We start from the raw sequence: 26,108 nt of genomic DNA, 5'->3' as shown, positions 1-26,108 counted from the left end.
GCTGTATCATTGTGACAGAAAAGCACTCATGAGCAGCTAGGGACAGATTGAGGAGGATCTGTTATTGTTTGGCTGAGTCACGGTAAAGTTACAGGAACCAGACACTGTTGAACCTGTCTCGACGCCCTGGCTGTGCCTCCTGTGAGGCCCCTCTGTAATATAGAGCTTGATATAGTGCTGTGATATACAGGAAGCGTTTACGGTGTTCTTGAACAAGGGGCCTCCTGACTGATCTGATCAATATCACAGAACCTGCGCTTACTCAACCTAATCTGTTTGTATAACCGCAGCCAGGAAAGAGGTGGGAGAAACACACACACACTTTCATCAGTGTTATTAGAGTAGTATTTTTACTGTGTGTGCATGTGTTGAGGTTGTGGTAAATGTCAGACACCACCAGACCTCATCATCTTAATACAGTTTAATACTACAGTCAGTGAACCAAGCTGAGTTTACTGCAAGCTTCACAAGCTTCTGCGTGGCTTTAAATATTACAAGACTTGGCCTTGGATGCCTGATCATCACCTCAACCTGGAAATGATTCTATACGTTCGTGTAAATCTATGTCTGGAGGTGTGGATGGTATGAGAAAGTACACGAGCAAACGGCGAGCGGCAGATTTTAACGAGCAGATAACAGAAACACCTCGACCGGAGAACAAAGAAAAAAATCCACACTGGTTGACATGACATCACTGTTTGCATATTTATTTCCACATCTTCACATGAATCAAGTGAAAACTCCAGTCTGGCACTGACGTCAGCTCAGAGTACAACATGAGACTCAATTATGACACATGCAGTTTAAAACTGGCAGCAACTAGGATTGTGAATACTGTAGCTATCTGCACACACACATACACACACACACACGCACACACACGCACGCACACACACATTTCTTTACGTACTTGGACAAAAGTGCACAGCATAGACTGAGTGGATGATTACATCAGCAGGGCCAGCGTTACATTAATACGTGTGTTTCCATCCAGGGTCCCCCGAGTGGACCCACACCACAGTAGAGCAGGGCTGCCCTCAAGAAGAAAATGAACAACATCTGGACATGGAAACTTCTACCCGTTTCACCTAGTGGGGGCTTTAAGGGGGTAAATCGGTAAAAGTGAATATATGATTTGACTGTGTGAAGGGGAAACACCCAGAGTGTCTACGAGGAAACACGTTTTGCTCCATGCTACAGCATAAAGATCCTGTTTAGTTTGGTGTTTTGTCACCTCACTGGACTTTCCAACACACATATGTAACATGTCTCATGTGGAAAATGACCTCAACTGCAGAGTGACACACATACACACACACTTCTTGTCAAAGGTGTCATGGGTTTGGGTGAGATGTAAACACAGGTGAGTGCACAGGGGTCACCGAAAGACATGGACAAACGTATACAAACACTCATACATGAACTGATGTTTTCACACCCAACAAATATACACAGACACACACACACTTGGCACAGAGCTTTGTTAGTTTTCTCATTTAGCTAAATGTAAAAATAAAGATTTAGTTTCACAGACTGAAAACGACTTCACAGTTGCACACTGTAGATACGCAAATGTAACAGTCAGACCTCGTCTCCCAGCTGTAGGTGAGAGAAATAATAGTACACATTACATCCATTGCCACAAGATGGAACTGATACTTGACAGTCATCATTTCCATACAACATGAATAATATATGAATATGGCTAAAGGCTAAAGTTATTGTGGCACTATATCACGTTTAGAAAAATAAGCACTTTTACAACCACTTCACTTATTTTCCCTATGGGATAAATTAACGTTTGTTTTACCGCACCACGTTATAATGATCATGTATCTGTTTTTCTCTAATACACTCCATGTTCTTGGATCTACTTTAACAGCTACCACGGGTCTAAATCTGCAGACGCTCCAATCAAAGTGTGTCCCTGCTGACATGGCTTTAAGCCAGCAGACGTTAGTGTCTACTGAACCGCAGCCTGACTTGCCGTCGATGACTCCTGGACATCTTCTCCATTAATGGGAGGGAGGGAGCTTGCGGTGCCATTGGCTGTTTGAGGCTCAGCAGCCATGTCGTTGGTTACTGAGGTCTCAGCAGCCATGTCGTTGGTTGTTATGGTCTCACTAGCTACAGCCTTTTCTGTGTGAGGCTCGTTTGAGGTTCCGCTACGCTCAGAAGGTGGGGAAGCTGCAGCATTGGTTATTGCAGCGGCTGCTACATTGGCTGTTTGGCTGACTGCTGACTTCTGATCCGTTGGGTCTGAATTTGATGCAGACACATGATCAAAGGCTCGGTCGGCCACTGAAGAGTGGCTGATTGCCTGTCCATCACTGAGGAAGGTGTTGTTGTTATTGTTATTTGTCTGATTACGTGGTTGTGTGGTTACAGAGGAATCTGTTGTTTTTTCAGTTCCGGGCAGTGGATTTACCGTCCATGAGTCCTGGTCGAACTCTGGAAGTTGGTGGATGACTACAGGAATTGGAGTGACCTGATTTAACCCGACGGGCTCATTGGCTACATGGTTGCTTGTGGATGGCTGATTAACTTCATTACTAATTGCTGACTGCCAGTTATTGGAGCAGAGCACTGCTGGAATGCTGCAAGGAGAAACAAAATCATAACCAAGTTGTTAATGTGAAAAAAACAAATTTGCTTTAAAATGTATTCTCAGTAGTCCTGTGTTCTTTATAAGACCAGATGTCCTGGCTAGTTGGGCATCTCCTTGCTAATAAAGTTAGAGCTTTTTAGCATTTCTTTTTAGCTAAAGAAATGCATGGGATTCAATGTTGTACTATTTTCTGTTGAAAGTAGTTTTAAAACAATTTCCTTCTTTCCTGAGCAAACAAATAAAATAGCTCCTGACCTTGATGAAGGCTTATTGAAGGTGCTTTTGCCAGTGTCCTGTGAAAACCACATTATCTCCAAACATATCAACTTTTATGAGTTTTGAAAAACAGCCAGTTTCAGTTTGTTTATATAAATTAAGCAATAGCAGAATAAACCATGAAGGAATACTTTGTCACAATCAACATTGTTGGGGCTACATGGTTTTGACTGGACAGCTGTGAACTGTAGCTTGGTAGTGCTATGTGGGAAATACTGTGACAAAACCTAATCATCAATTCAGGTAAAATTTTAAAACCCATAATGTTGTTTCCAAATAGCATAACAAAGCAACCGCACGTTTAGTCATTAGGTGCTGTGCCCCAGTATGACATACAGACCTGGCCAGTTGTTTCTGAAGCTCCTGAGCATGTTGGTGGCACTGGTCGTAGTAACAGGCCTGAGCCTCCACAAAGTCAGTCAGACTCCGCATGTGGTTGGCCTTGGAAAAACAACACAAGATGCATAAAACACAAGTCAGGTGGAACAACATAAAGTGTGTGTGTGTGTGTGTGTGTGTGTGTGTGTGTTTCTGTCTGTGTGCACATACGTGAGTGATGCTGAGTCCTTCCACAACTCGTCTTGTGATTTCTGTCTGACGATCGAACAGACTCTGACAGATCCTCAGCTCCATCTCTGCCTAAACACACACACACACGCACGCACGCACGCACGCGCACGCACACACACACACACACACACACACACACACACGCACACACAAGCTTTCCAATGATGTCCAGCTTTGTTCCCAAGAATTTCCCATTAGCAAACATCAAATGCCAGCAGAGCTTATGTCTTAATGAACTAAACAATAGAAGGAAAACTGTTATTGTAACTAACATGACCATACTCTGCTCTATGTATTTCTATTACAGCATGAAGAATATTCACATCAGATCCCGTGTGCATGCACGGATAAACATGACCTCACCTGAGAGATTTCCTGAGCCCAAATCTAATTGGATGAGAGAAACAAAGGAGGACAAATGACTTACTTAGTGACCAAACAGCAAGTTCGGCTGTGCCTGTAAATGTTCGTGTCCTTTTAAAATCACTGACCTTGAGCCATTTAACACGCAGGAAGCTGAACATGTAGGAGACATGAGACAAGTAGTCTTCTTCCAGCGGGTTTCCATTCAGGTTCTGACAGAGAGACAGGAAAAAGAGGCAGAGATGAGATGATACTGTATGTATGATATGACAGAAAATGGTTTTAGTGTGTTTGGACGGATCTGGGTATGATAAATATATTGAGTATAAGACACTGTAACTCACTCTTGCCTCTCGGTCAGCCTCGTGGGCTTTTTTTAATCTGGAAGTGGCTATGTCCAAGTCCAAACGCTTATTCACCAACATCCTGCGCTCATCCTATGAACACACACACACACACACACACACACACACACTTTTTAAAAACACTGTCAAGTACACAAACAATTTCTCAACAACAGCCTGAACGACAGATTAGAGAATTACTGAGAATATGACACCAAAAACATCCAATTAAGAGCCACAGTCATAATGCTGATGGATGTGTGTATGTGTGTGTTACCTGTATGGCTCTGTATTCCCCCTCAGTGAAACTCCTCAGAGGGGTGAGAAAGTGAATGTTAGTGCTTTGGATGAACTTCTTCTCTGAGATGCCAAGCTGCTTCTGAGCCTCTCCACACCTGAGCAGTGCCATTCCTAGACACAAGCATAAGTGTTACCCAGCACCTGCAAAGTATTCACAGATCTTAGGATTCAAATCAGCACCAGCTGCATTAATATATTCTCACCATAGGGTGTGTTGGACCCCATCTCCAGCCCGGCCTGAGTCATTTGGTCCCCCAGTGCCTCGTGTGCACGAGGCCGAGGTGGGACGTGCCAGTCCAGATGCTCATATAGCCGGTCCTCTAAACGTGCTCCTGTTCATCAGGGATCAGACAGCTCAAAGTTTATCTTCACTAAAAAGCCACTGACAATTTATTTTGATATTTTATATTGGTTCAGGAGGGAATACAAAAGACTTCTTAACGTCTGACCTGAGGACACAAATGAATACCTCACAAAGTTTAACTTTAGGATGAGTCAAAAACAGGTGTCAGGATACTGCAGGTTAAAAGGACGCTTAGTAGGCAAAGCATGCCACTTAACAACCTACTTAACCTCCTGCATGTAGAGTATTTAATAAAGTATTCTACTAGGACAAACTGAAAACTGACGTTTAATATGATACAATAATATGAAACAAAGCAGTAGGCAGCTGCTTGCAAACTGCTGGCCCTTGCTATAAGCCCATGAGGTAAAAAGAAAAAAGATACTTCAGAGCCACTAAAAGGCCTCGGCCGATAGATAAACAATACGTGATCTGCAAATACATCCTTGATGCTCATCATTTGTGGCAGCTGAACGGTCCCTTTATTTGATAGATTACAGACCATCCATTCATAATTCCATTAGTGGAGGTAATTGGATTCGAACAGGCAAAAGAATAACCATCATCTGAACAGGCCATTACAGTCAAAGCAAACAGAGGAGACGTCCTTATTATAGGAGGGCACACAGAGCTGAAACACTGGGTCCCAAAGGTAAAGATTCATAGTCATCATTCAGTGGTTTCACATAGACAGTAATGGCTAGTGCCCACTTGTTGGTGCATTTTTACAGCAGGTTCTGGCTTTGTGCCAGCGTGAAGATGGTGTTTATTAGGACAAAATGTCTGGAAAGTGACTTCTCTACACTCACAGTACATCATACAAAATGCACAAGTATCATATGTAGGAAATATTTTGTTTTTAATAAGTTTATATGAATTCTAATTGAAATCACAACACCTTTAATTGATTAGAACACATAAATACTGGATGATCATTTCTTTCTATGCACAAGAAAAGTAAGAATAAGAGAGTTTGGTGTATCTACGGTAATAAAAAGTATTTTTGCCAATACATCAGGGATGTAAGGTAAGTACTGTATAAGCTAAAGGTCCATAAAGTGGCTCTGTATAAATCAAGACCTCATAAATAAAAGTGCTGAACTGACTTCAAGACGTATAAAGAGGTTAAGCACCAGCAGAGAACTTCAGTAAATAAATAGGAATAAATCTCACCGGGGTTCGGCTGCAGTAAAACCTCCGTCTGGGAGACGATCGTGTCTGTCCAGGTTTTGGTGGCGTCCGCCCGGGTCAGGAGCTCCTCCAGCCCGGGCTCCAACTCTGTCCTCTCCGCCTGGCCAAGACTCTCCTCCGTGAACTGGAGCGGATTTACAGAGCAGCGTTTACAGCAGATAAAACATTTAAAGCAGATACAACCAGTGAGAAAATAAATATTTGTTGAGCTAACGTAACTGCTACGCACTTTTTTATGTTATCGGTATATTAGCGTACGTTACGTTACGTTACTATGACAGTTACTCGGTGTCTTTACGCCGTCATTAAGCCTAATATTAACCTCTCAGGAATGTTTAACGACACGATAACGACAGCTAGTCAATTTTAACATCACCCCAGACTAAAATAATTCATTTCGTGGTGGTGTTTTTACCTGAACAGCCCGGTTGATGAACTGACCAGCATCCACAGCCAACCGCGTCAGATCCATGACAGCGTCCCCAAGGTCGCGCTCTGTCCTCGGTGCTCCACCGGAGCGTCGTCGGTCCAGACGGACGGAGCTATAAAGAGCCCGCAAAAGGGCAACTACAGCAGCCAGCCGGCCTCGCCATGGCCTCGGCCACTAACCTCCTCACCGTCAGCCAGATTACGGTCCGTTTAACACCGACCAGCCGCTCACCTGAAGACGACGCCACTGCAGGTGTGGTGTTGGCGGTTTATCCTCCAGCCATGCTGAGAAGTTGGCTGCGTTCACGGCCTCGGCTGTATCACTGCAAAGAGCGCAAACTTAACTGCTTTAAATGCCAGTACACTTGACTGCAAACTAGCTGAACATATAGGCTTTGATAGCGCTCTTAAAATGGGTGAAAATAATGTCAAAAAGCGGACTGAAGATTTTAATAACAGATAAAAGAATTAAAAGCCATACACTTCCGGCTGGGACTTTCACAATAAAAGCATAATCTCTACAAACCCACACCATTTAAGAATTGAACCTAGAAAAAACAAGTAATTTAGCTGCAAATTGCAACCAAACATTTAGTGCAGCTTAATGGCAGTTCTAATAAAAATGTGGCTGAAGCTGCTTTGTCAGCCAGACATTTTGACAGTAAAGAGAGCACTGTGCAGTACACACCTCTTTGCTCAGCCCGTCAGAGACGATCCTGCACACTCCTGCAAAGATAATCTAAAGACAAAAGTTACTCATTGGCATCAATAAAGGCCAGTATCCAGAGCTGGTTTGGAAAGCTCCTCTTGTTTTGAAACAATTCTATCCAAAAGCAAGCTGCAACAGCAGCCAGGCATTGACAAAAAGGAGAAAAGTCATGATAAAAAATACAGTGACCTTTTGAGTGTCTGAACTCATGACTGAGCAACAAAAATCTTGCTCACATCAAGAAATTACACCCCATTTCCTTCATGCTACGGTCCTCACTTGGTCTATTTCAGCCTCTAAGGGTTTTCTTAAGTAGCTCTAACTGGTGCTCCAGTGAAAAAGGTGAGCTGATTGGACCGTTGGGTTTGTGCATGACAGAAACACACACACACACACACAGAGGGGATTAAAGCAGTCTGAGTGCTAAAGAGAACCTAAGGAGGGTTAAGAGATTAGAAAACACTTACAGACACATTTACCTACAACACAAAATCTGCAAAAACTCATTCTTTATTACAAGAGAATGTGCAGCAGTGCAACAAGTATCATTTGTTTCCAGAAAACAGGAAACTAAACAATGATGGAAGCAGCAGAAGAAAAAATTACATACTTTTCAACAGTCATGGGCGTTTTTTGTTTTATTATTACTACTTCAAGTGCAGGTAGTTCTTTGCATTTGTTATTCTTGTTTGGAGCCATGTTAGGGTGCTTAATGTTGTCTTGTGCAAGTAATTTTTCCACAGGAAAGCATCTTAAAATTTCCTGAAGTGACCTCAAAACGCTTTCCTCTCTTTTCTCAAACCTGGGTGTGTATTTTACAGGTAGGGCCCCCAGCCCAGATACATCTGACAGAGCAGTTTGTCATCTGTGGCTTCCTGTATGAGGTAGTGGACGTGTCCCTCTATAGACAGAGGTAGACCCAGCACTTTATTCCTGCTCTTAATGACTCCCTGCAGACGCTGCTCGATGTCACACACATGGGTTTTAGCCTGGTAGAGAAGGACAGTGAAAACATAAGACAATACAGAACTGCTGATACCAAAAAAATGTATGGTTTCATATACATGCTGCTCTAAATACATGAAAACACGAGGCAAAATCCAGGAAATGCACAAACCTTTTCATTGACTATTTCTCCTGTCTCATTGGCCTGGATTTTAGAAAGTCCTTTAGCTTGTTTGCTCCACTCCACCAGTGGGTCATGAAGGAAAGTCTTAAGCACACTTGGAGGGAAAATTAAAAACAGAAATGTTAAATTAGCAAAAACTATTCAAAAGAGATGCTATACAAGTCTGTGACGAAGAGAAAAACATTGTGAAGTTGCCAGGGAGCATCACCATCACGTGTTTTAAACGCCGAGTAAATATCCTTTGATTTCAATATGGACGTGTACTATTTAGCTAGTTAATTTATGCCTCTTGCTCTACTTCTAGTGTTTTTCAAGCACACTTTTTGTTCCATTTATGTACTCCATTGTATGTGTATGCTCAGATGAAATAAACTTTTGCAGGATTATTGGATGATCATAAAGTATTTATGTGCATGTACCTCATGAGTGGTTCTCTCTGGTCTCTCATTAGTCTCAGGGTGACCTCGCAGGCCTGTCTGAACAGACCCTCGGTGCCCATGGGCCCCATGGCGTGGACCATATTCTGGGTCAGACGGAAAGGAACCACCTCAGGCACATCAAATGTCTCCCCCTAGTGGAGAGCCAAAGGAGGAGCGTCGGGAATTGAATTATTTTTAGAACACGCACATAAAAACATATAAGAGGTTTTTATCATTAATTACTCCTAGTTCATTTATATTTTCAGTCAATTTGAGACAAACACAAACTTTGTTGAAGAGACAGTTGAAGTCGACGTGAACACATTCCCCAGTGAAAGAGTCAAAGAGGATGTTTTCTCCGTGGCGATCTCCCAAACCCAGGATGTAGCCCACCATGGACATCACGGCAGTGGAGCGGCAATATGCAGACCGACTGCTGTACCTGTAAACACACATGATGAACAGTGTCCTAAATGTGAATTTAAACTCAACTGAACCCTTTTCAAGTTTACCTCCATTCAAACACTCCTAAACTTTTAAATACAGAACCGAAACTGCTCCTCTTAACTGAGGTAACACACAGACACACGAAAAAAAATTAGATTATTGACACTTCCTGTGAAGCAGTGGCCCTTATGAATAAAATGTGAGGTGAGGTGCGGGTTGTACCATGATGTGGGGTCAGGGAAGGTCCGGAGGAACCACTCGTAGAACACAGGGGGGTGTCGGGCACAAAGCACCTCCTTGTGGATTCGTAGCTTTTCCTCAAAGGGAGCGGTCTTTGGTAGAATAAGCTTCCTGAGCTCTTTACCTGATAAGTAGATGCCTAGAAAACACATACCAAGTATGACCAAATCAAAATACCTTCACCATCTCTTCCCCTATTGAGAAGCTTTATATGAGAAGATACCTCTCTCCTTATACAGCCTGGTGAGGATGTGTCGAAGTCCGGCGGTGTTGTTGACCCATTCGATGATGCCACACTCCTCATTGAGGGGAATCACGGCATAGGTACGGATATGTAGCTCCCTCCGCCTCGATTCAGCATCTTTACGTAGGCACTACACACACACACGCATAAAGAGACAAAAAACATGTGGACATTATAACTGCTTGTTCCGTACCTTCTTTAGAGTGCAGTAACATAATACACATGTACAGCAGACTTACAGCACAGATACTGACTGATTAGATACAACTGTACAATCTAATGTAGTGTATACAACAGCTCTGCCTTAACTTTAATAACTGTGGATTTTGTGTTTAGATTCTGCTCAGATCAAACTGCTAAACTTGATAAACTGGGAAATATATAGAAAACTTAGCTCATAAAACTTATTTGAAAAAAAAGGTTGGATTTTTGTTTAGTTTCTCTGTTTAAAATGTCAGTTGTGTTGTGCTTGTTTTTTTTACATTTCTTTAAAGCCACATTTGTGTACAGTATGGAGGGAAATGTCTGTCTTAAGCTTTAAAGTTTTCTAATTCTTCGGTGATGATATAAGCAAACTATAAACGTATGTATATTGTTTTATTTTTAGTCAAATATTACACACCTTGTTGATGAGGCAGTTGAACTCCATGAGTCTGCAGTCCTTCCTCAGGTCGTCTTTAGGTTTACACATCATGGTGTAGCTCCGCCCATCTGAACCCTTCAGACTGATCTTCTTAGGCTTCTGTAAGGAGGCCAAGATCTCCACCTACACACACACACACAAACACACAGCTTAGGTTATTGAGGCATATACCACTTCAAGACAATTTTTGTGATTATAAATTGGTTAGTGAGAGAGCATAAGGTATTCTCGGGCCCCTTCCTACCAAAAAGACTGAGGACAAGAATCAACACATTTTCGTTTTCTCTTACACTGTCTTCAAAGCCATCTAGGTACGCCCAGTGTCCGGGGAAGGCGTCGTGCTGTGTGTTTGCCCCGCCAATGGACGGCAGCGTAGGGATGAGGACTGACTGCAGCGGGATCAGAATCTGGCTGAACGTGGACTCCTCCACCAGACGCTTCAGCTGCTTGAAGTGAATGCTCATGCTGAGGGTGGTGCTGTTGCCATCCACCTGAAGAACATGCATCCAGAGCCACCTTTATATGCAGTATTTTCTTTTTATGTGTCTCTCTGTTATGGGCAAATGGAAGCAATCCTGTTCCTGAAGGGAATCAATAAATGTTTACTTGATCTAATCTAATCTTGTCTACTGATAAAATGTTTTAGTCCATATTCACTATATAGTGAGCTTTCGAATTATATGACCAACTATATTTTTTTATATTGTGGCACAGCATTCCTTTGATTCTGATCAGGAAACAACACGCATTTATCAAGTAAATAGTGGCATGAAATAGAGCAGAAATAGAGAAAAAAACAGCATGAAGACATTACTTTTAGAATGAACTACACACTGCTATATGTATATTGACAGCTATTACAGATTTGCCAACCTGAATTAAAAGAAAAATAATCTTTTTATGATTAAAATTCACAAACTATAGCTCAGATAAGGCCTCTTAACGCCAAAATGACCAGAGTTTGGAATTGTACATTTTACTTTAATATCCTGTTATATATATTGAATATATACTGTAATATTTGTGTGTCTGTGTACCGGCTTGTTGCAGAGTTCCAGGAGCTTGTCAGTCAGTCTGTTGGCGTCTCCGATGAATTTCTCCAGAGACTGTTTGAGACTGATGGCTTTCTTAAGGATCTGATTGCAGCGATTCATTCGCATGGGGTAAGAAGACTGAAAAAGATAAATGAACACACAGTCAGGAGCGCAGAAGAAATAAAAGAAATCAGAAGTCTTGTGAGTTTCTGCGGGTTCTAAAACATGTGGATCATTCAGTCACACAAAATATAATAAAAGGGATTTTTAACTGGAACGGATCTGTAAAATTACAAAAATCACAAGGAATAAAAAAAAAAAAAGAAAATTTCACACCCAGTGGCATACATACACACTAAACACTTAGTAAGTGGATGAATTCTAAACAATATCTTTAAAAATGAAACTGAAAAGTACACAAGTTACACACACACACATACCTTGGACACAGCAGTCATTAGCCACATAGCCTGTTGGGGGTACGCCAGGAAGACTTTGGCCACGATGGTCATAAGAACGGTGAAGACCTCATCACTGGAGTGACACACCCTCGAGATGAGCTGGGAGAAGGCGGTCAGGAACTGGTACGGTGCCAAGTTGGCACAGTGCTCACTCACCGCCGTGTTGATTTTCCCCAGCTCTTGTCGCATCTGTCTGTCTGCTCGCCCAGCTAAGGTGGAGGGATATGTGGACAGTTTTTGAATGTGGTCACATATTTTTCTGTCTATGATACACTTACAGATAATACTGGCCACCCACCTTTCTCACCCTCACACACTTTTGCTCCAAAATCCAGCCAGAGAGACAGCATGCGAGGCATAGCCTGGTAGATATACTGGTTTCCAAACTGCAAGGCTCTGAGAGGAAAACAGCCCAGTTTAAATGGTTGACAATGCATCTAATTAGTCTACAATGGAGAAAAGTAAGTTATAATAGCAACTTCTCAGCAAAGTATCAGCAGCAAGAACAATAACTTACTTTCCAAAGTATGTGACAATGTATCGGATGAGGTTCCCCTGTTTCTCCAGCTTGTTATCGGTCACCATTGGCATCACTTTGTCGTAGTACTTGGCCAGGTAGAAGTTTCCATCCTCCCACTCAGGCAGAAGGTTGGTCACATCCTAAAAAACACAACATGTAATGCAAAGGCAGCGATAAAGAACTCAACTTTTTTTTTGGGCATCTCTTACAGTACGGTTAACATTTCTTTTCCTGCGCAGTGGTTCACTCACTTAAAAAAAAATGTCAGGTTACCTTGTATGCCTTCATGATGGCATTGGACTCAAAGTTGGCCGTCTCCTCCATGAGGCGTCCCACCAGCAGCATGGCCTTGCCTTTGGTCTGCAGGCTGCGAGGGTCCATCAGTGGCTCATCGTCTGGGAAACACTGAGCCACGCCCTTCTGCAGGACAATCAAGGCCTGATGTACATCGCCCTGATGACAGACAAGCATAGCGGGTTTTATTTGTGTGTTTTGTGTATTTGTGTTTGTGCATAATTTGTGTATGACAAGAAACATATGTTGCTGAATTGTGGATAGTAAAGCATATATGATAGAGTATGGTTAATGATCTGATATGTCCAGCACTGTTAGCTTTACAGAGATACTGTTAGCATACTTGAGAAAAACAGATGCAAAATTTCATTATAGGCAAAACAATAAACCTCTTATACTACTACTACTTATACTTTTTTTTTAATAAAATCTGCTTCTTCCTGTATGTTGGTTGAATTTACAGGTTGGTTATACCTTGGACCAAAGCCACTTGGCCTTCTCGATGACCAGCTCGGCCAAGTGTGTGTTCTCTGCGTTCAGCAATCCATTGAAGGCAGTCTGGTGGTGTCCAGCCTTTCTGGCCACTCGGGCGCTTTGCAGCCAGCACTCTCCTACCAGCCTCTCGCTCAAAAGCCTGCAGAGCAAACACAAGGCCTGATTCGTAATATGGTCTGGATCTGGAAGAACTGACACTGATTTTGCTTGGGAGCTCAGATAGCTTTTATACAACACTAAAGTGCTGTATGCAGTGCTCAGAGTGAGTTGGACCTTTCTTTCATAAGAACACCCTTAAAAAATAATGTTCATACAGAGAAAATGCTTGAGGGGGAATACTGACACCTTAACACAACCAAGAAATATGATAAGGAGTGCATGTTTGCCTGCCAATGTTTCTACATCCTTACTGTGGTCCCAGGCTGAGCAGAGCACGACGGAGGGCCAAGATCGGCTCCTTGGCCCTGAAGGAATTTTGGGTCATCTCCAGTCGATCTGACCAATGAGGAGGCAGCTGGCTGAGGCTGGGGACAGAGCATTCCCTCTGTTTTTGCAGCTCAGTAAATGTGTGCTCCAACTCGCTGAGCATGTGGAGCCTGAACAGACACAAACAAACAAACAAACACAAGCACACACAGTTTTCTAACGACAACCAGGAGTAACCTACAAAACATATTTGATTTCAGGAAAACACACAGACCTGACGATGTACTCATATCCTCTCTGGTAGGTTCCACACTCGTAACTGGCTGCAGACAGAGGGACGACCTGTTCTTTCCTCACCAGCTTCAGCTTCTCATAGAAAGTATCAGCATCTTGCTTCTTAGCTGACAGCAGTAACTGGCCGAGCCGCACACCCCAGGTACTGGACTGACGTTCTGGAGACACAATCATAGCACAAAAATCTTATTTTTTTTAAGTAAATGTCTAAAATAACACAAAATGCCACCAGTGGTTCAAGATGTCGCAGCTTTCAAAGATCATATGTGCATCGTATTACCTGAGCTCAAATAATCTTCCAGCAGGTCCCACTTTCCGAGCTTCCAGGCTGCTTCCACTCTGTAAGTGTTCAGCTCCGACTTCCACTGGTGCCTAAATGTGTTAAGGAACCATCAGCTAACTGAACATGTCAAGGCACAAGATTAACGTGAACACATTGTATTCCGTCTCCAACCTACAGTTAGCGGGTTTAGCTACATTTCATTAAAAGCATCTTTAGTTAGAATGAGATGAGCCATACTGTGTGTGTGTGTGTGTGTGTGTGTGTGTGTGTTTGTGTGCGTCTCACTTGTTGGCCAGTACTCCATTGACCTGAGTGATTACTGTTGACAGCTGTCCCAGGCCGAGCATAGAGGTCATCACCCCATGATAGTGGCCGATCTATAGGGTGAGGCACAATGAAAATGATGAAATAAGTACCGGAGAAATGCGACAAAACGAAATAGGAAAACAGACAAAAGTGGCATTTCCTCTGAAAACACTTGTCACTTTACTAAACTAATTCTTATCTAACAAGATGTTAGAATGCAAAAGTGGCTCCCATGTGAAGCCTGAGGTGTGTGTGTGTGTTGGGGTGTGTACCTGGTCTGATTCTAGCTGTATTGCCCGGTCATAGCAGGCGGTTGCGTCTCGGAGCAGGCCGATGCTCTCATGCTCTAGTATCTGTTCCCGTAGCGATGGCTCCTCCCTCCGCAGGGCGTTGACCCCTCTCACTCCATCAGGCTCATGCATCGCAGCGTAGAGTGTCTGCAACAGCCAAGTATCAAAAAAAAGAATTCAGAGAGCTCCAGCTTCCCCTGAACAATGGCTAGGCAATAATTCAATATTACTATTGACTTTATTGACAATTAGTCAATAATCTTTGTTTAATTAGACATTTATCTAACATTTTTCCTAATCCTTCCTGCTGTCAAATGGCTTTAAAAACTCCAATAACTGTAATCCTATGGAGCATCAGCATGTATTAGTAACATGCCTCTAAGGAACCGGCATCATGCCAAGATTGCGTTTTGTCTTAATCGAAAAGCAAAAGGATGAGCTAATACTTAAGCAGAGACGAACATTTAAATGCCGTTGACTTGCTGTCTGACCTGCAGGAAGGTGAGATGGTCCTGGATGTTCTCTTTGTTTTCCAAGATGTATGCTTCAAAGTGCATGAGGGCACGAGTGTACGCTTTGGATCTTAGAGAGGCTTTGGCCAGAACGTCCTGTGGAATCCCCTTAAGGAAGGCCACCACGCGCTGGTACTCCCTGCCATCTGCAATGAAAAAAAAAAAACATTTACGTTTTAAGCGATTGTTAATCGTGCAGGTTATTGAATAGTAAGAATACGGGGATAAATATATCTGAACAACATTTTCACTGACTAATACAACGCAGGTGAGTCAACCTATAGCCAGCAGATAAAACATGACCTAAACTGTCTTTAAAAGTCTCAGATTTCTTGGAATAATAACCAACAAAAAGAAAAAGCGTCAAATCTGAGTTAAATGCCTGACTAACCGTTGTGTTTGGGTGTGGCATAGAGGATGTGGCGGCTCCACTGTGTCAGGTGAGACAACATGCTGAACACAGTCTGAATGCTGAGCTGTGATAGGCTGGAGGCCGTCTCCTGACAACGCCCCCCTCCTGGTCCGTCACCCTCTGTCAGCACGGCCAGCATCTCCTCTGTTACCTAGAAGGAGGCGTGTTATCACTGCCAAAACCCGACCAAAGCTAAAAAAAAAAAAAAACCTGGATCAACTTGTGATGCAGGTGTGTCCTCACCTCCTGCTGCTCTGCCGGTGTGCAGCCCAGCAGCATGTAGAGCAGAATATGAGGCAGCAGGTAGATTGTGACCTTGTAGTCGTGTTTGATGATGAAGCTACAGCAAGTGAACACTCTGCTGGCCAGCTCATGTCTCACCTAAAACACATAAAAGCCACTTCTAAACCCTCTGACTTGAAAGATAAGTCTATGCCATTATGAATGCCATTAGGAGACAAAATCACATCTTGCATTAAAAAAAAAAAAAAAAACTCACATTAGATATTTTAACCAAAAGTGACAAATAAATCAGCTGACCTTGCTGATGAGGTATCCGGCCCAGGTGGCTGACCAATCGGAGAATTTGCTGCCTCTCTTACTAAGGTACACTGGCTTCTTCAGTTTAGACCAGTTAACCTCCTTCTGACTGCTCTTATACCTGAGGAAAGGAGGAGGATAGGTAGGGAAAGAAAGGAGGGAGACAAAGGAGGGGAATGATAAGTTGATTGTAAGCATAGGAGGACAGAGAGTTAAAGAAGGTGGGGGAGAAGGGATGAAGAAAGACGATATATAGGAAAAACTTCCACTTGAGGGATTTGATCTACTAAATTACGTGTGAGACCATAACAGGACAGGATTGTGACAGTGTATATGTGCTGTAAGTGTGTGTGTAAACTTGAATACCTGCTGTTGAGGTGCGGTTCCAGTATTTCTTGAATCTGCTCTGGGAATCTCCTCCACAGACGCCGCCCTGGTGAGTCCGTTCGACCCTCTCGGCACTCAAAGATGGACAGCAGCTCCTACAGTGCACCAACACGAACACGTATGACGAAAAAGACATACGGCAAGAGTGTGTGCACAAGTGTGAGCCTAGCACATGTGTGTACCTGAATTGCATAAGCAGCGGAGTCCTGTGCTCTCACATCATCAGCATACGCCAGAAATGTTCTGGTCAGTTCAGTCAGCAGGTCGTAGGCGAAGTTGGGATCATCGACCCCACTCTGTACACAGAAATACATCTTTGCATTTGGTTTCTTACAGGGATGTTTCATTTTGGAGGAATATTTTCCCCAATTTATCAACAGGGAGTAAACAGGAAGTCAAGGAAGTTAATGTGATCACATTTTTCGGTTACTTAAGATGAATTGAATAATATGAATAGCAATTTAAGTTACAATGTGTAGTTCAGTTGGTCTAATCAGGACAGTTTAATATTTTCAGTCAGCTTTTGAGTGAAATACAAAAATTTTAAGAAATACCCAAAACTGTGAATTTGTCAGTTAGTTATATACTAAATACGGTATATTGTGTAACTTATAACTTATAACTACAGCCTTGGTCTTGCCTAGCTTACCACAAAGGTATTGCGGTCGCCATGGGTGTGCGTGTGTGACAGGTCAAGACGTCCAGGATCCACGGCCCCCAGCTCTCCCAGACACTCGCCACAGAGGAGCCTGGCTTCTGGAGATGAGTCCTGGCAGCCCTTCAGCAGCACCGACACCAGGTTGGAGATGACCGGCTCCACCGCCTCACTCGCACAAACCTGCCGCAGCAGCCACTCCTACAATCCAAAACACAAAATAAGATATCTACAGTGTGGTGGAGCTACTTGGTAACAGAATAGTAGAAACTTATATTTCAACTTGCAGACAGGAAGCTTGGACTCTAGTGCTTTCAGAGGTAGTTGTCTAGCAATTCATGTGAATGCTTGTGTACCTGCTTGCTGTGCATCACGTCCCGCAGGCTGGTCAGCGCGTGAACCCGGACGTCAACGTTTTCATGTTGAACAGCTCTCATGGAGAGCTGCAGTGCTGCGGCCAGGTCGCTGCTGCTGGCCGTCAGCTGGGTGGAATCAGACATAGCATTTTACTGTATGTGTATTTTGAAAAGAAAAGACATGGGATTTTACCATTAAGTGTATATTTTTCATCTCAAACACCACCGATGTAAACCAGTAAACCCTGTCACCATCTGTATCCTTCATTTACTTCAACATCATGATCGTCCTCTCGTCCGTACTGACCTTCTTGTAGTCCTGCAGAACTGTGTGGATGTCTCTGAGCTCAGGGTGGTCTGGCAGAAAGTAAATCTCATGGAGGTAGTCGTTGACTTCTTCCCTGTGGGAAATCGAATGAATTCAATCACTGCTGTTGGAATTAAGTGCTGATTTCTGTATCAACCCCAGGGTTATCAACATTTTAATTAAAGCAGGAAAAAAGCACTTTTTTATGGTTTTATGTGTAAACTTTCTGCAGAGGTCAAGTTTGGTCATTTTTCAATTTGTTCGTATGTGTATTACCTGTTGTCCAGTATCAGGAAGCGAATAATAGCGGCGGTTTCTTTGGGCTGCAGTGGGATCAGAGGCAGGAGTGCAACAATAACATGACTCAGCAGAGGACCCAAGTGTGCTGGCTCCAAGCTCCTCACAAAACACTCCCACGTCCTGTCGACACAGGAGGAAGTCAGGCAGGCGGATGTGAAGTGTGGTTTCAAAATAGACATTTTTAATTAACTACCTGTGATATGCAGTTTTCTTGTGAGCTTAAAGTGCGAGTGTGTGTACTGACTGGCAGCAGAGCAGAGGGAAGTCCTCCCTGTATCGGAGGGCCGTTCGGAGTGTTGTCATCATCTTTACTCTGACAGAGCTGATGTGTTTGGAGCCCATCAGTCGCATTAGAGCCATCACGCTTGTCAGTGCCTGCACAGAAAACAGCGCAGTGGACAAACAACTAAGTTAACCAGAGCAAACACAAAATCAGTCTCGTGAAAGCCTTTGGGTTCTTCATGCTGAGACCTCTCACTGAACCAATATTTTATCAGATGTTATTACATTAGTTCACAGTAATGGATCACACACCAGCTTCTTGCGGTCCTTCTCTCCTGCGCTGGAGCTGAGCAGCTGCATGTTGAAGAAGGCAAGAATTCCCAGCAGCTTCGGCTGCAGGTAGTCCGCCTGTCACACAATGACCAAAGACACGTAAGGGAATATATAGATGTGTGTTTAAAAAGAAAGGGAATGTTAATCTAATGCTTATTAACTGGGTGAAAAAATATGTACCAAAATGACTGCTCTCAGTTGCTGGCATGAGACTGCAACAAACAATTGGCTTTGTTATCGACTGATCTATAGATATTTTTTTTGTTCTCACTGTCCAAAAGTATTCACAAGGCAAAGAACTGTGGTTTCTTTAAAAATCTTTGGGGCTGAGTCAAATTTGACCCTTTTACTGCATGTCAGGTGAGCACAAAATATGGTACGACATTAAAAAAAACAAAATAAAACACTATCCATTTAGTCAAAACAGAAGATAAAGCCATAACACCACACTTTACTCGACACGTACCATGCGCTCTGGGGTGGTGATGTCTCGGGGACCCTGGTACGGGTCATCGTTGGACGCAAAGGAAGCCAAGATTGCCAGACCATTAAACACCTACACAGAAATGTAAAACACACATTTGAACAATAACTAGTAATTATTGACATGTATGCACTCAAAAAGAGACTACTGAAAGACTGAGAGAAACAGACTGAATTTGTAGAGGAACTTACTTATTTATGTGTGTGTGTGTGTGTGTGTGTGTGTGTGTGTGTGTGTGTATTGACCTGTTGGTAGTGTTCTCCCAGGCGCAGCAGCAGCTCGTTGTGAAGACCCTGGAAGTCTTGCCTTAGCAGAGAGCCCAGTTCAATCTCTGTCTCGCTCTGAGAGAACAATAGAAAAACAAACATAAATCAGTCTAGGAATTTAATTATTTAGTAAGAAGAAGAATATTTCTAATGGCATTTGAATTAATTACAAACCACAACAACCACAAGTTGAAACATGCTCACAACGCAAGAATAATCGTTCTGCTGTCTTGCGTAGAATCACAGCTTACAGCTTGGTAGGGTAACATGATTAATACCTGTAGGTAGTGGAAAGCCCTCTCTAGCTCCTCCTTGGTGCAGGAACAGACCAGATGACTGAAGATGTACTTGAAGTTGTTGATTAGGATCTCTCTCCTGTTTGCCTTCAGCTCGTTGGCCAGGGTACGGATGAGGGCGGAGCCAGTAGAGCTTGCTTTGGCCGCGAGGTAGGGCAGGAGCACCTGCAGGGTCCTCTACATATACGAGTGCATAAAAACTCAGACACACGTATAAATACATAATACAGTCTATCACCCAACATACTGTATTTTTTTTACATGTGTGACATACAGTGAGGAAGCGGTGCAGGTCTGGGAAATCAAAAGCATGAGCGATCTGAGCCAGGATGTCCAGGGCCAGCTCTCTCTGATTGGCTGATTCGCTGCTCTGATCCGGTGTGCCCCGCAAGGCCGATGAATGGCGTGAATGCAGTGACTCCACCAGGAACTTAACACATAGAAGACAGAACTAATTAAAGTAGCCAGTATGTCTTTACATCTCTGCACTATAAAAAACAGTTCCTCTAAAATTCAGTGTGATATTTAAGTCTTAGTCCAAATCTTCATTTGCAAAAGCCTACAGTAACTGAACACTTCCACTGTGCATTCATTGAAAATAAAAGCATTGCAGAAAGCCACCCTGCACATTTTTTATTATTGTAATATAGTTACAATATCCATCTAATATCTAATTATTCATAGTATTATGGACTGAGAAACTTACATTCTCCATTTTAAAAAATGTTGAAATTAGCATTGGCTCACAGCCCAAGTTTATCATGGCAGAATTAAATGATTTCATACCTGGCAAATAGGGTTCTTGTACTGACTGAAGAGCGTCTGGAGTTTAAGACCTTTGGCAGTGGCCAGAGCTCTGATCTGAGCGTAAGCAGCCACGGAAACCGGGGACGACTTGGACAGCAGACAGTGGAGCAGCCGCAGCAGAGAGAACGACACCAAACTGCCCTGAGACGCTCTGACAGAAGAGCAGAGGGATGAACAAATTTAACAGTTTAATAGAAAACTTTAATAGAAAGTCTGAATTTCTTCTTCACCATGAATTAAAAACAGATATCAATAAAACAGACAATAATATAATATATATAATATAATATAATGTATAGCAACAATGTGTCAGGACACCTACTGTACAAGAATTTGTAAAAACTTAACTATACAGTAGCAAACATGTACTTAAAAGATGTGCAAATAATGCAATTGCAATGCAATCTTGCTAGCTTCACTGGTTCAGTAAAGCTGCTGGGCAAATTGAGGTATTATCAAATTATTGGTGATCACAACACAGCTAGTGGTGCTATTCTGTGCTCTTGTGTAGAGACAAAGTCATCTGTACTGTACCTGCCAATCTCTCCAGTGGTGAGGATGAGAGTGTTACGCAGGTCATCATCTCTGTTGAGTTTAGCATTGTTGAATGCCCTTTTAAGACGGGACACCAGGAGCTTGGATAGCATATAAAACTGATATTAATATGCATGTCTTGCTCAGTAATCACCTAAATTAAATCGTATTGAATATTGTCCTCTATTTGTCTTACAGCAATATATTTACAATGAGAAAGCTTTACACAGGTATTTCAGTATTACCACTGGGGTTGCTCACCTCACTCAGAGAGTCCTGCTCTGAGTTTTTGGTTTCTGTTAGCAGGAAACGCACTGATTGGCTGAAGCAAATTCTGACCTCTGGATCTGGGTCCTCCAGTAGACCAATCAGAGCACAGAGAACCGCTTCCGAGTCGCTTTCTCCAGCAACCAGTTTTACATGCTGGCACAAGTGAGGCAGAGCTTCTAGGAAAGCTAAGAAAGTGAAATAAATAAGTTAATTACCTGAATTAAATAATACTGCATTTGAAAATATTATTATTATAAAATTATAACAGCTAAATATAATATCACATCGGTGTACTGTATATTTAAACTGTAAAAGCTGTCTGCATGCTGCAAAAATGCATTATGAAAGGAAACATCAAAAAATGATCTAACAAAAATACCTTGTTTAACACTGCTTGGAGCTTTGTGATTAAGCAGTGGAAGGAAGGGTCTGAGAACAGTCGCCCTGAGGGATGGAAAAGTGCTCCCAGCATGCTCTGTTGCGAGGCTGAGTTGGAGGCAGAGGATGTGAGGATGACGAGTGGACTCTGTGCGGGTGTCACTGAGCTGGGAGAGCTCTGATTGGATACAGCTCAGCTGACCGATGATCCTGGCTAGCTCCTTCTTCACCTGCTCCGAACTGTCCTCAAGCCTGGAGCTGCAAATGGTCAAAAGTACACCGTGGACATAACGAAGACACCGCAGTGAGAGAGAACATTTCCATGGTCGTATATTTGAAGATGTGCGATTGTGTGCATGATGTTTACACATATACAAATGTGCGTACAGCAGAGCAGAGTTGATGAGGTTGTGGTGAGTGTTTCCCAGGTGGTGAAGAAGAAGGGGGAAGAACCTGACTGCTGCCACCCTCACCACCTCATCTGGACTCTGCAACGACTTGGATAACACACACACGCGCCATTTCTCACACACACCACGGCGTAGAACGGCCAGCAGCGACACACAGTCTGCCTGGATCTCAGGTGCTGGAGCGAGAGACACATTTTCACGTCAATCCAAAGCTTTGATCTGAACTTTCATTTTGGCTTGATGTCTTCGAATTGTGATGCAGGAGAAATACTCACAGTAGCAGGAGCTGAGTCTCTGAGCTAAGGCAGGCAGCCAGGAGGGGAATCCTGAACTCTTATAGGCTGAAACAGACTTGTTCTCACAAACCCAGGGAAGAGACAGCAGAGCGCACACTCGCTGCTGGAGCCCGTCCTCACTCTGGCTGTTCACTGCACATACATGCAAGGACACACCCAGTGATGAAAATAGATAACTGTACTCAAAAAGACGCACTTTGGGATTGATTTCTGTCATATACTTCAGAGTAAAGCTTGTTTTACACTCAATAATGAAGAACAGCCAAAAATAATTGACAATATGCCTTTGTAGGGACATAAAAAGATAAATAATGAATAAAAAACATGTAACATGTGTGCTGCGTTTCCTTACTTGTCATTAGGTAAAGGATAGAGTCCAGGACCTCAACAGTACTCTGGATAGCGGACTGAAAATAGTTCTGGTTTGAGACAGGTTGAGCACCTCCCTCTAACACTGACTGACAGCTCTTTAGGGCCCTGCCCAGAGTCTCAGTGGGCACCCAGAGGAGAGGAGAAGGACTGTCAGCACAGACACAAAGAAAGAAAGAGCACCAGAATATGCTCAGTGAAAGACGTATCACAAAGCAGTCAGAGCTAGAGTGACAGCATGCGTTTGTGTTTCACCGTTTGTGTGTTACCTTGTGGGAGAGGAGCACAGCGCTGCCAGGTGGAGGATGAGGGCCAGACCCTTCAGGGCAGAGAGAGTCCGTGTGGTTTCAGCTTCGTCAGAGTTCAAAAAGGTCAGCAGCTCCTCCAGACGACTGTTCACCACAGCCCAAACCTCACTGCCAACACGCATGTCCACCACACTAAAGAAACAGAGACACACAATCATTTAAATGTTTTCTTGTGTTTTCTTGCATTGAGTTGAGCCCAACTCAATGACAAGTGAAAGAATAATTTAAACCATATGTACTGTGTGCGTTCACTGTTTGATATGACAAAATTCACTATCGCGCCTTTTGTGAACACTTATGAGCTCACTCTGATGATGTTTTTGTTGTTTTGCTGACTGGATTGGTGGAGGATTTGCAGGATTTCTTGGCAGCAGGTTCTCCATCTCCTGACTTCTGCATCACTGTAAGGGTCTCAGCCTTCAGTGCCGCCTTTAGAAACCCCTCCGCACACTGCAAAACACCAGCACCACAGATATTGTAATGAGGGTTGGAGATAAAAGAGGTGACAGACATTGTACATATATGAGAGATTCTAAAAAAGAAACACGAGTAACAGAATCGTACTTCAGCTTGATTTTCTGTTCCAATGGTGCGTGCCAGCATCCTGCAGACCTCTGTGACTCGCTGCCTTCTTAGCAGCGCAGCAGTTTCATAAACTACAGCAACAGACAACAAGAAGCTGAACAGCAAGCAGAGTGATTCAGTGACCTCTGCCCCCAATTTGACATTCGTCCCTCCAAGAGTACAAACACACTCGAACATCTGCGAGAGGTGGATGGGCTCAAAGTGTGAATGAGAGACACCAGACGACTGAAACACACAGCGAGTCAGGAGTAGCAGCTCTCCTTCATAGGGATGTTTCTCATCAAAGTCTGTGATTGCTGCGCATGTGTAGGAGTGCGTTTCCAGCAAATGAAGGTAGGCTGTGAAGAACTCGTGACCCTGCATCTCAGGAAAACCTCCCAGCTCCACCAGTCGCCTCAGCATTACCATGGAGCTCTTCCTCAGCCTGGTGTTGCTATTGGCCATTAGAGAGCAAGCCGTCTCCCACGCCACACTGATGTCATGACGAGAGACAAGTCCCCTCAGGGCATCAGTTACGACACCGATCGTCACAGCAGTCAGCGACTCCAGGGCAGCAGGCGAGGATAGAACAAGAGTAGAGGGGGTGAGGTACGAGGAAGCGCAAACGGGGGAGATACTGAAGGACTGCGGTGTTACAGGCCAGCGGCTCTGAGTGTGAACGCCCAAAGTGTGTCCCATTCCTGCCAGTGTGGCAATATGAGCGTACAGGATGTTGCTTAGGTCCTGGGCCAAAAAGATGAGCTCCTGAGTGAGGCGGCTGAAGATAAATGGTACCCTGGCTCTCAAAGTGTGAAGTAAAGAGCACAAAACAGCAGATACCCGCCCATGGATGACATCACAGTCTGGAGCTGCTGCCACACGGAGCAAACGCAGCGCCACCCACTTGCTAAAGTCTGAATCAAGGGAGGAGACATCAAAGGGGAGAGGGAAAAAAACAAAAAAACTATGATATAGACACAAACAGAATTTTTTACATTTTTAATTTCAGATTTTTCAGGATCATCTCATACCAGTACAGCTCTGTGTGGTGTCCGGGTACTCGGCAGGCTGGCAGGAAGGGTTGGCGAACATCAGAGACGAGGATTTGATTATATGCTGCACAAAGTCCAGCAGCATCACACAAGCTGGCTCTGAACTGGACTTCTTATTCAGCCCTAGAGCAACTGGAAGTACACAGACATTAGATTAGATTAGATTAAGCAACAGGTTCACAACCTGGGGACCAGAAACCTCCATTGATGGGTTGCAAGATCAATTATACTTTACAAAGCTTCTACAAAGTATTTCCAAACATAGAGGAAGGACTAAAACCCAATATATATATACATATATATATACATTTTGATTGATTAAGAGTCACTGCCTCACATTACATGGGTGTTATTGAAAAAAAAAAACAAATGGACACGATTTCTAATGAAAATGTCAACATATGATACAAGAAGCACTAATATCCAATATGAGGAGGTGTGCCCTATGTGGCATATGATATTGATTTGGAGTCAATGCCTCATATTAACGAAAAAAATAATCATGTAAAAATAATAAATTACATATTAGCAATCAAAATAACTCGATTTTTAAATAATATTGTAATCATCATTTTCTCTAACATCAGCATGAAAGTACCGAAATAACATTGTTTTGGGTCAATTAAGCAGTCATTTATAAATGGTCCCTAAATCAGCCTCTGAAGTGGATGGTTGTGAATATCTCTCTCAAAACAACCTCACAGCGGTCCTAAAACAGAGGTAGGTAGTTCCTGGTATAAACCCAAAGCTGGACTAGAATAATTTGAGGAGTCAGAGTGTTAAATTTCAGATTTTTAATGACTTACCGACATCCACATCCGTCAGTATCCTGTCAATGAACTGGCAGAGGATCTGTCGAGGTTTCTGCACCGCCTGGTCGTACTCAGCCGCGCTGGCACTGAAAGTACCAACATGTTGTAATGTTATTTGTGGAAACATGTTGCAGCGATAGTGGCTTGTAGCTAAAGAAGACGGGCCGGTTCAACCGGAGACAGTTTCAGTCCGACATGCCGCTAATAGTTTAGCTAACCAACTTTAGCCGGTTACTCACCTAGCTAGCTCCTGAAGCGCCGGTATCATCGCAGACATCTCCAGCCCTTCCATGTTTACAGCAGCTCTATGTCGCTATTTGAACAAAGTATTCAAGGCATAATATCAGTGGCTGTCAGGTAATTTTAGCCAGCTCACAGGTCCTGTCCACCCTGTCAAGTGTTTCGAAAACTTTCGCTCCAAAATGACGTGTTTTGTTTTGATACGGCAGCCACCGAGGTTCAATCCACCTCGATGGAAACGCGAACTGCAAACTGCTCCCCCCTGCTCCCAGCATAAAAGTAAATACAGTATTAGTATTATGTACTCAGACATTTTACTTAAACAAAAGTATCAATACCA

At 43.2% G+C, this 26,108-nt stretch overlaps 2 protein-coding genes across 2 annotated transcripts; both read right to left on the bottom strand.

The window, feature by feature from the left end:
* Window positions 1-1,963: 1,963 nt before the first annotated feature.
* On the bottom strand, window positions 1,964-6,467 carry LOC139211995 (endophilin-B1-like). The gene is made up of 10 exons (XM_070842431.1): window positions 6,411-6,467; window positions 5,978-6,119; window positions 4,665-4,793; window positions 4,439-4,572; window positions 4,162-4,254; window positions 3,946-4,029; window positions 3,818-3,841; window positions 3,434-3,523; window positions 3,225-3,325; window positions 1,964-2,597 (listed from the first exon to the last, which is right to left on the bottom strand). Exons 1-10 carry the CDS (start codon window positions 6,465-6,467, stop codon window positions 1,964-1,966), a joined length of 1,488 nt encoding a protein of 495 aa, XP_070698532.1.
* A 1,200-nt stretch (window positions 6,468-7,667) lies between these two features.
* atr (ATR serine/threonine kinase) lies at window positions 7,668-25,920 on the bottom strand. The gene is made up of 48 exons (XM_070841701.1): window positions 25,768-25,920; window positions 25,523-25,614; window positions 24,696-24,848; window positions 23,665-24,578; window positions 23,408-23,550; window positions 23,062-23,232; window positions 22,776-22,942; window positions 22,403-22,555; window positions 22,105-22,303; window positions 21,719-21,975; window positions 21,331-21,524; window positions 21,070-21,170; window positions 20,515-20,686; window positions 20,003-20,158; window positions 19,711-19,905; window positions 19,412-19,507; window positions 19,149-19,238; window positions 18,662-18,757; window positions 18,372-18,502; window positions 18,104-18,247; window positions 17,828-17,921; window positions 17,521-17,646; window positions 17,159-17,365; window positions 16,692-16,805; window positions 16,489-16,604; window positions 16,123-16,243; window positions 15,826-15,963; window positions 15,562-15,733; window positions 15,150-15,316; window positions 14,641-14,805; window positions 14,348-14,439; window positions 14,060-14,151; window positions 13,760-13,937; window positions 13,470-13,655; window positions 13,039-13,198; window positions 12,544-12,723; window positions 12,268-12,410; window positions 12,049-12,146; window positions 11,730-11,959; window positions 11,293-11,427; window positions 10,546-10,746; window positions 10,235-10,378; window positions 9,592-9,742; window positions 9,351-9,507; window positions 8,970-9,123; window positions 8,682-8,833; window positions 8,251-8,356; window positions 7,668-8,122 (listed from the first exon to the last, which is right to left on the bottom strand). The coding sequence occupies exons 1-48, from the start codon at window positions 25,818-25,820 to the stop codon at window positions 7,949-7,951; spliced, it is 7,830 nt and encodes a 2,609-aa protein (XP_070697802.1). The 5' UTR covers window positions 25,821-25,920; the 3' UTR covers window positions 7,668-7,948.
* Window positions 25,921-26,108: the final 188 nt, after the last annotated feature.

Source organism: Pempheris klunzingeri, chromosome 13 (genome assembly GCF_042242105.1).
Source record: "Pempheris klunzingeri isolate RE-2024b chromosome 13, fPemKlu1.hap1, whole genome shotgun sequence".
Taxonomy (NCBI): domain Eukaryota; kingdom Metazoa; phylum Chordata; class Actinopteri; order Acropomatiformes; family Pempheridae; genus Pempheris; species Pempheris klunzingeri.
Note: the sequence above shows the minus strand (reverse complement) of the source record. Positions and strands in the feature narration are given on the sequence as shown.

Coding starts and splice junctions, on each gene's coding strand:
- LOC139211995 (XM_070842431.1), bottom strand. CDS start 6,467: ATGGATCTGACGCGGTTGGCTGTGGATGCTGGTCAGTTCATCAACCGG. Junction 3,326..3,433: donor AAGGACTCAGCATCACTCAC/GTATGTGCACAC, acceptor TGTTTTTCCAAG/GCCAACCACATGCGGAGTCT. Junction 2,598..3,224: donor CTTCAGAAACAACTGGCCAG/GTCTGTATGTCA, acceptor TTCTCCTTGCAG/CATTCCAGCAGTGCTCTGCT.
- atr (XM_070841701.1), bottom strand. CDS start 25,820: ATGGAAGGGCTGGAGATGTCTGCGATGATACCGGCGCTTCAGGAGCTA. Junction 14,440..14,640: donor TACAGCTAGAATCAGACCAG/GTACACACCCCA, acceptor CTCACCCTATAG/ATCGGCCACTATCATGGGGT. Junction 13,938..14,059: donor GGAAGATTATTTGAGCTCAG/GTAATACGATGC, acceptor TTGTGTCTCCAG/AACGTCAGTCCAGTACCTGG.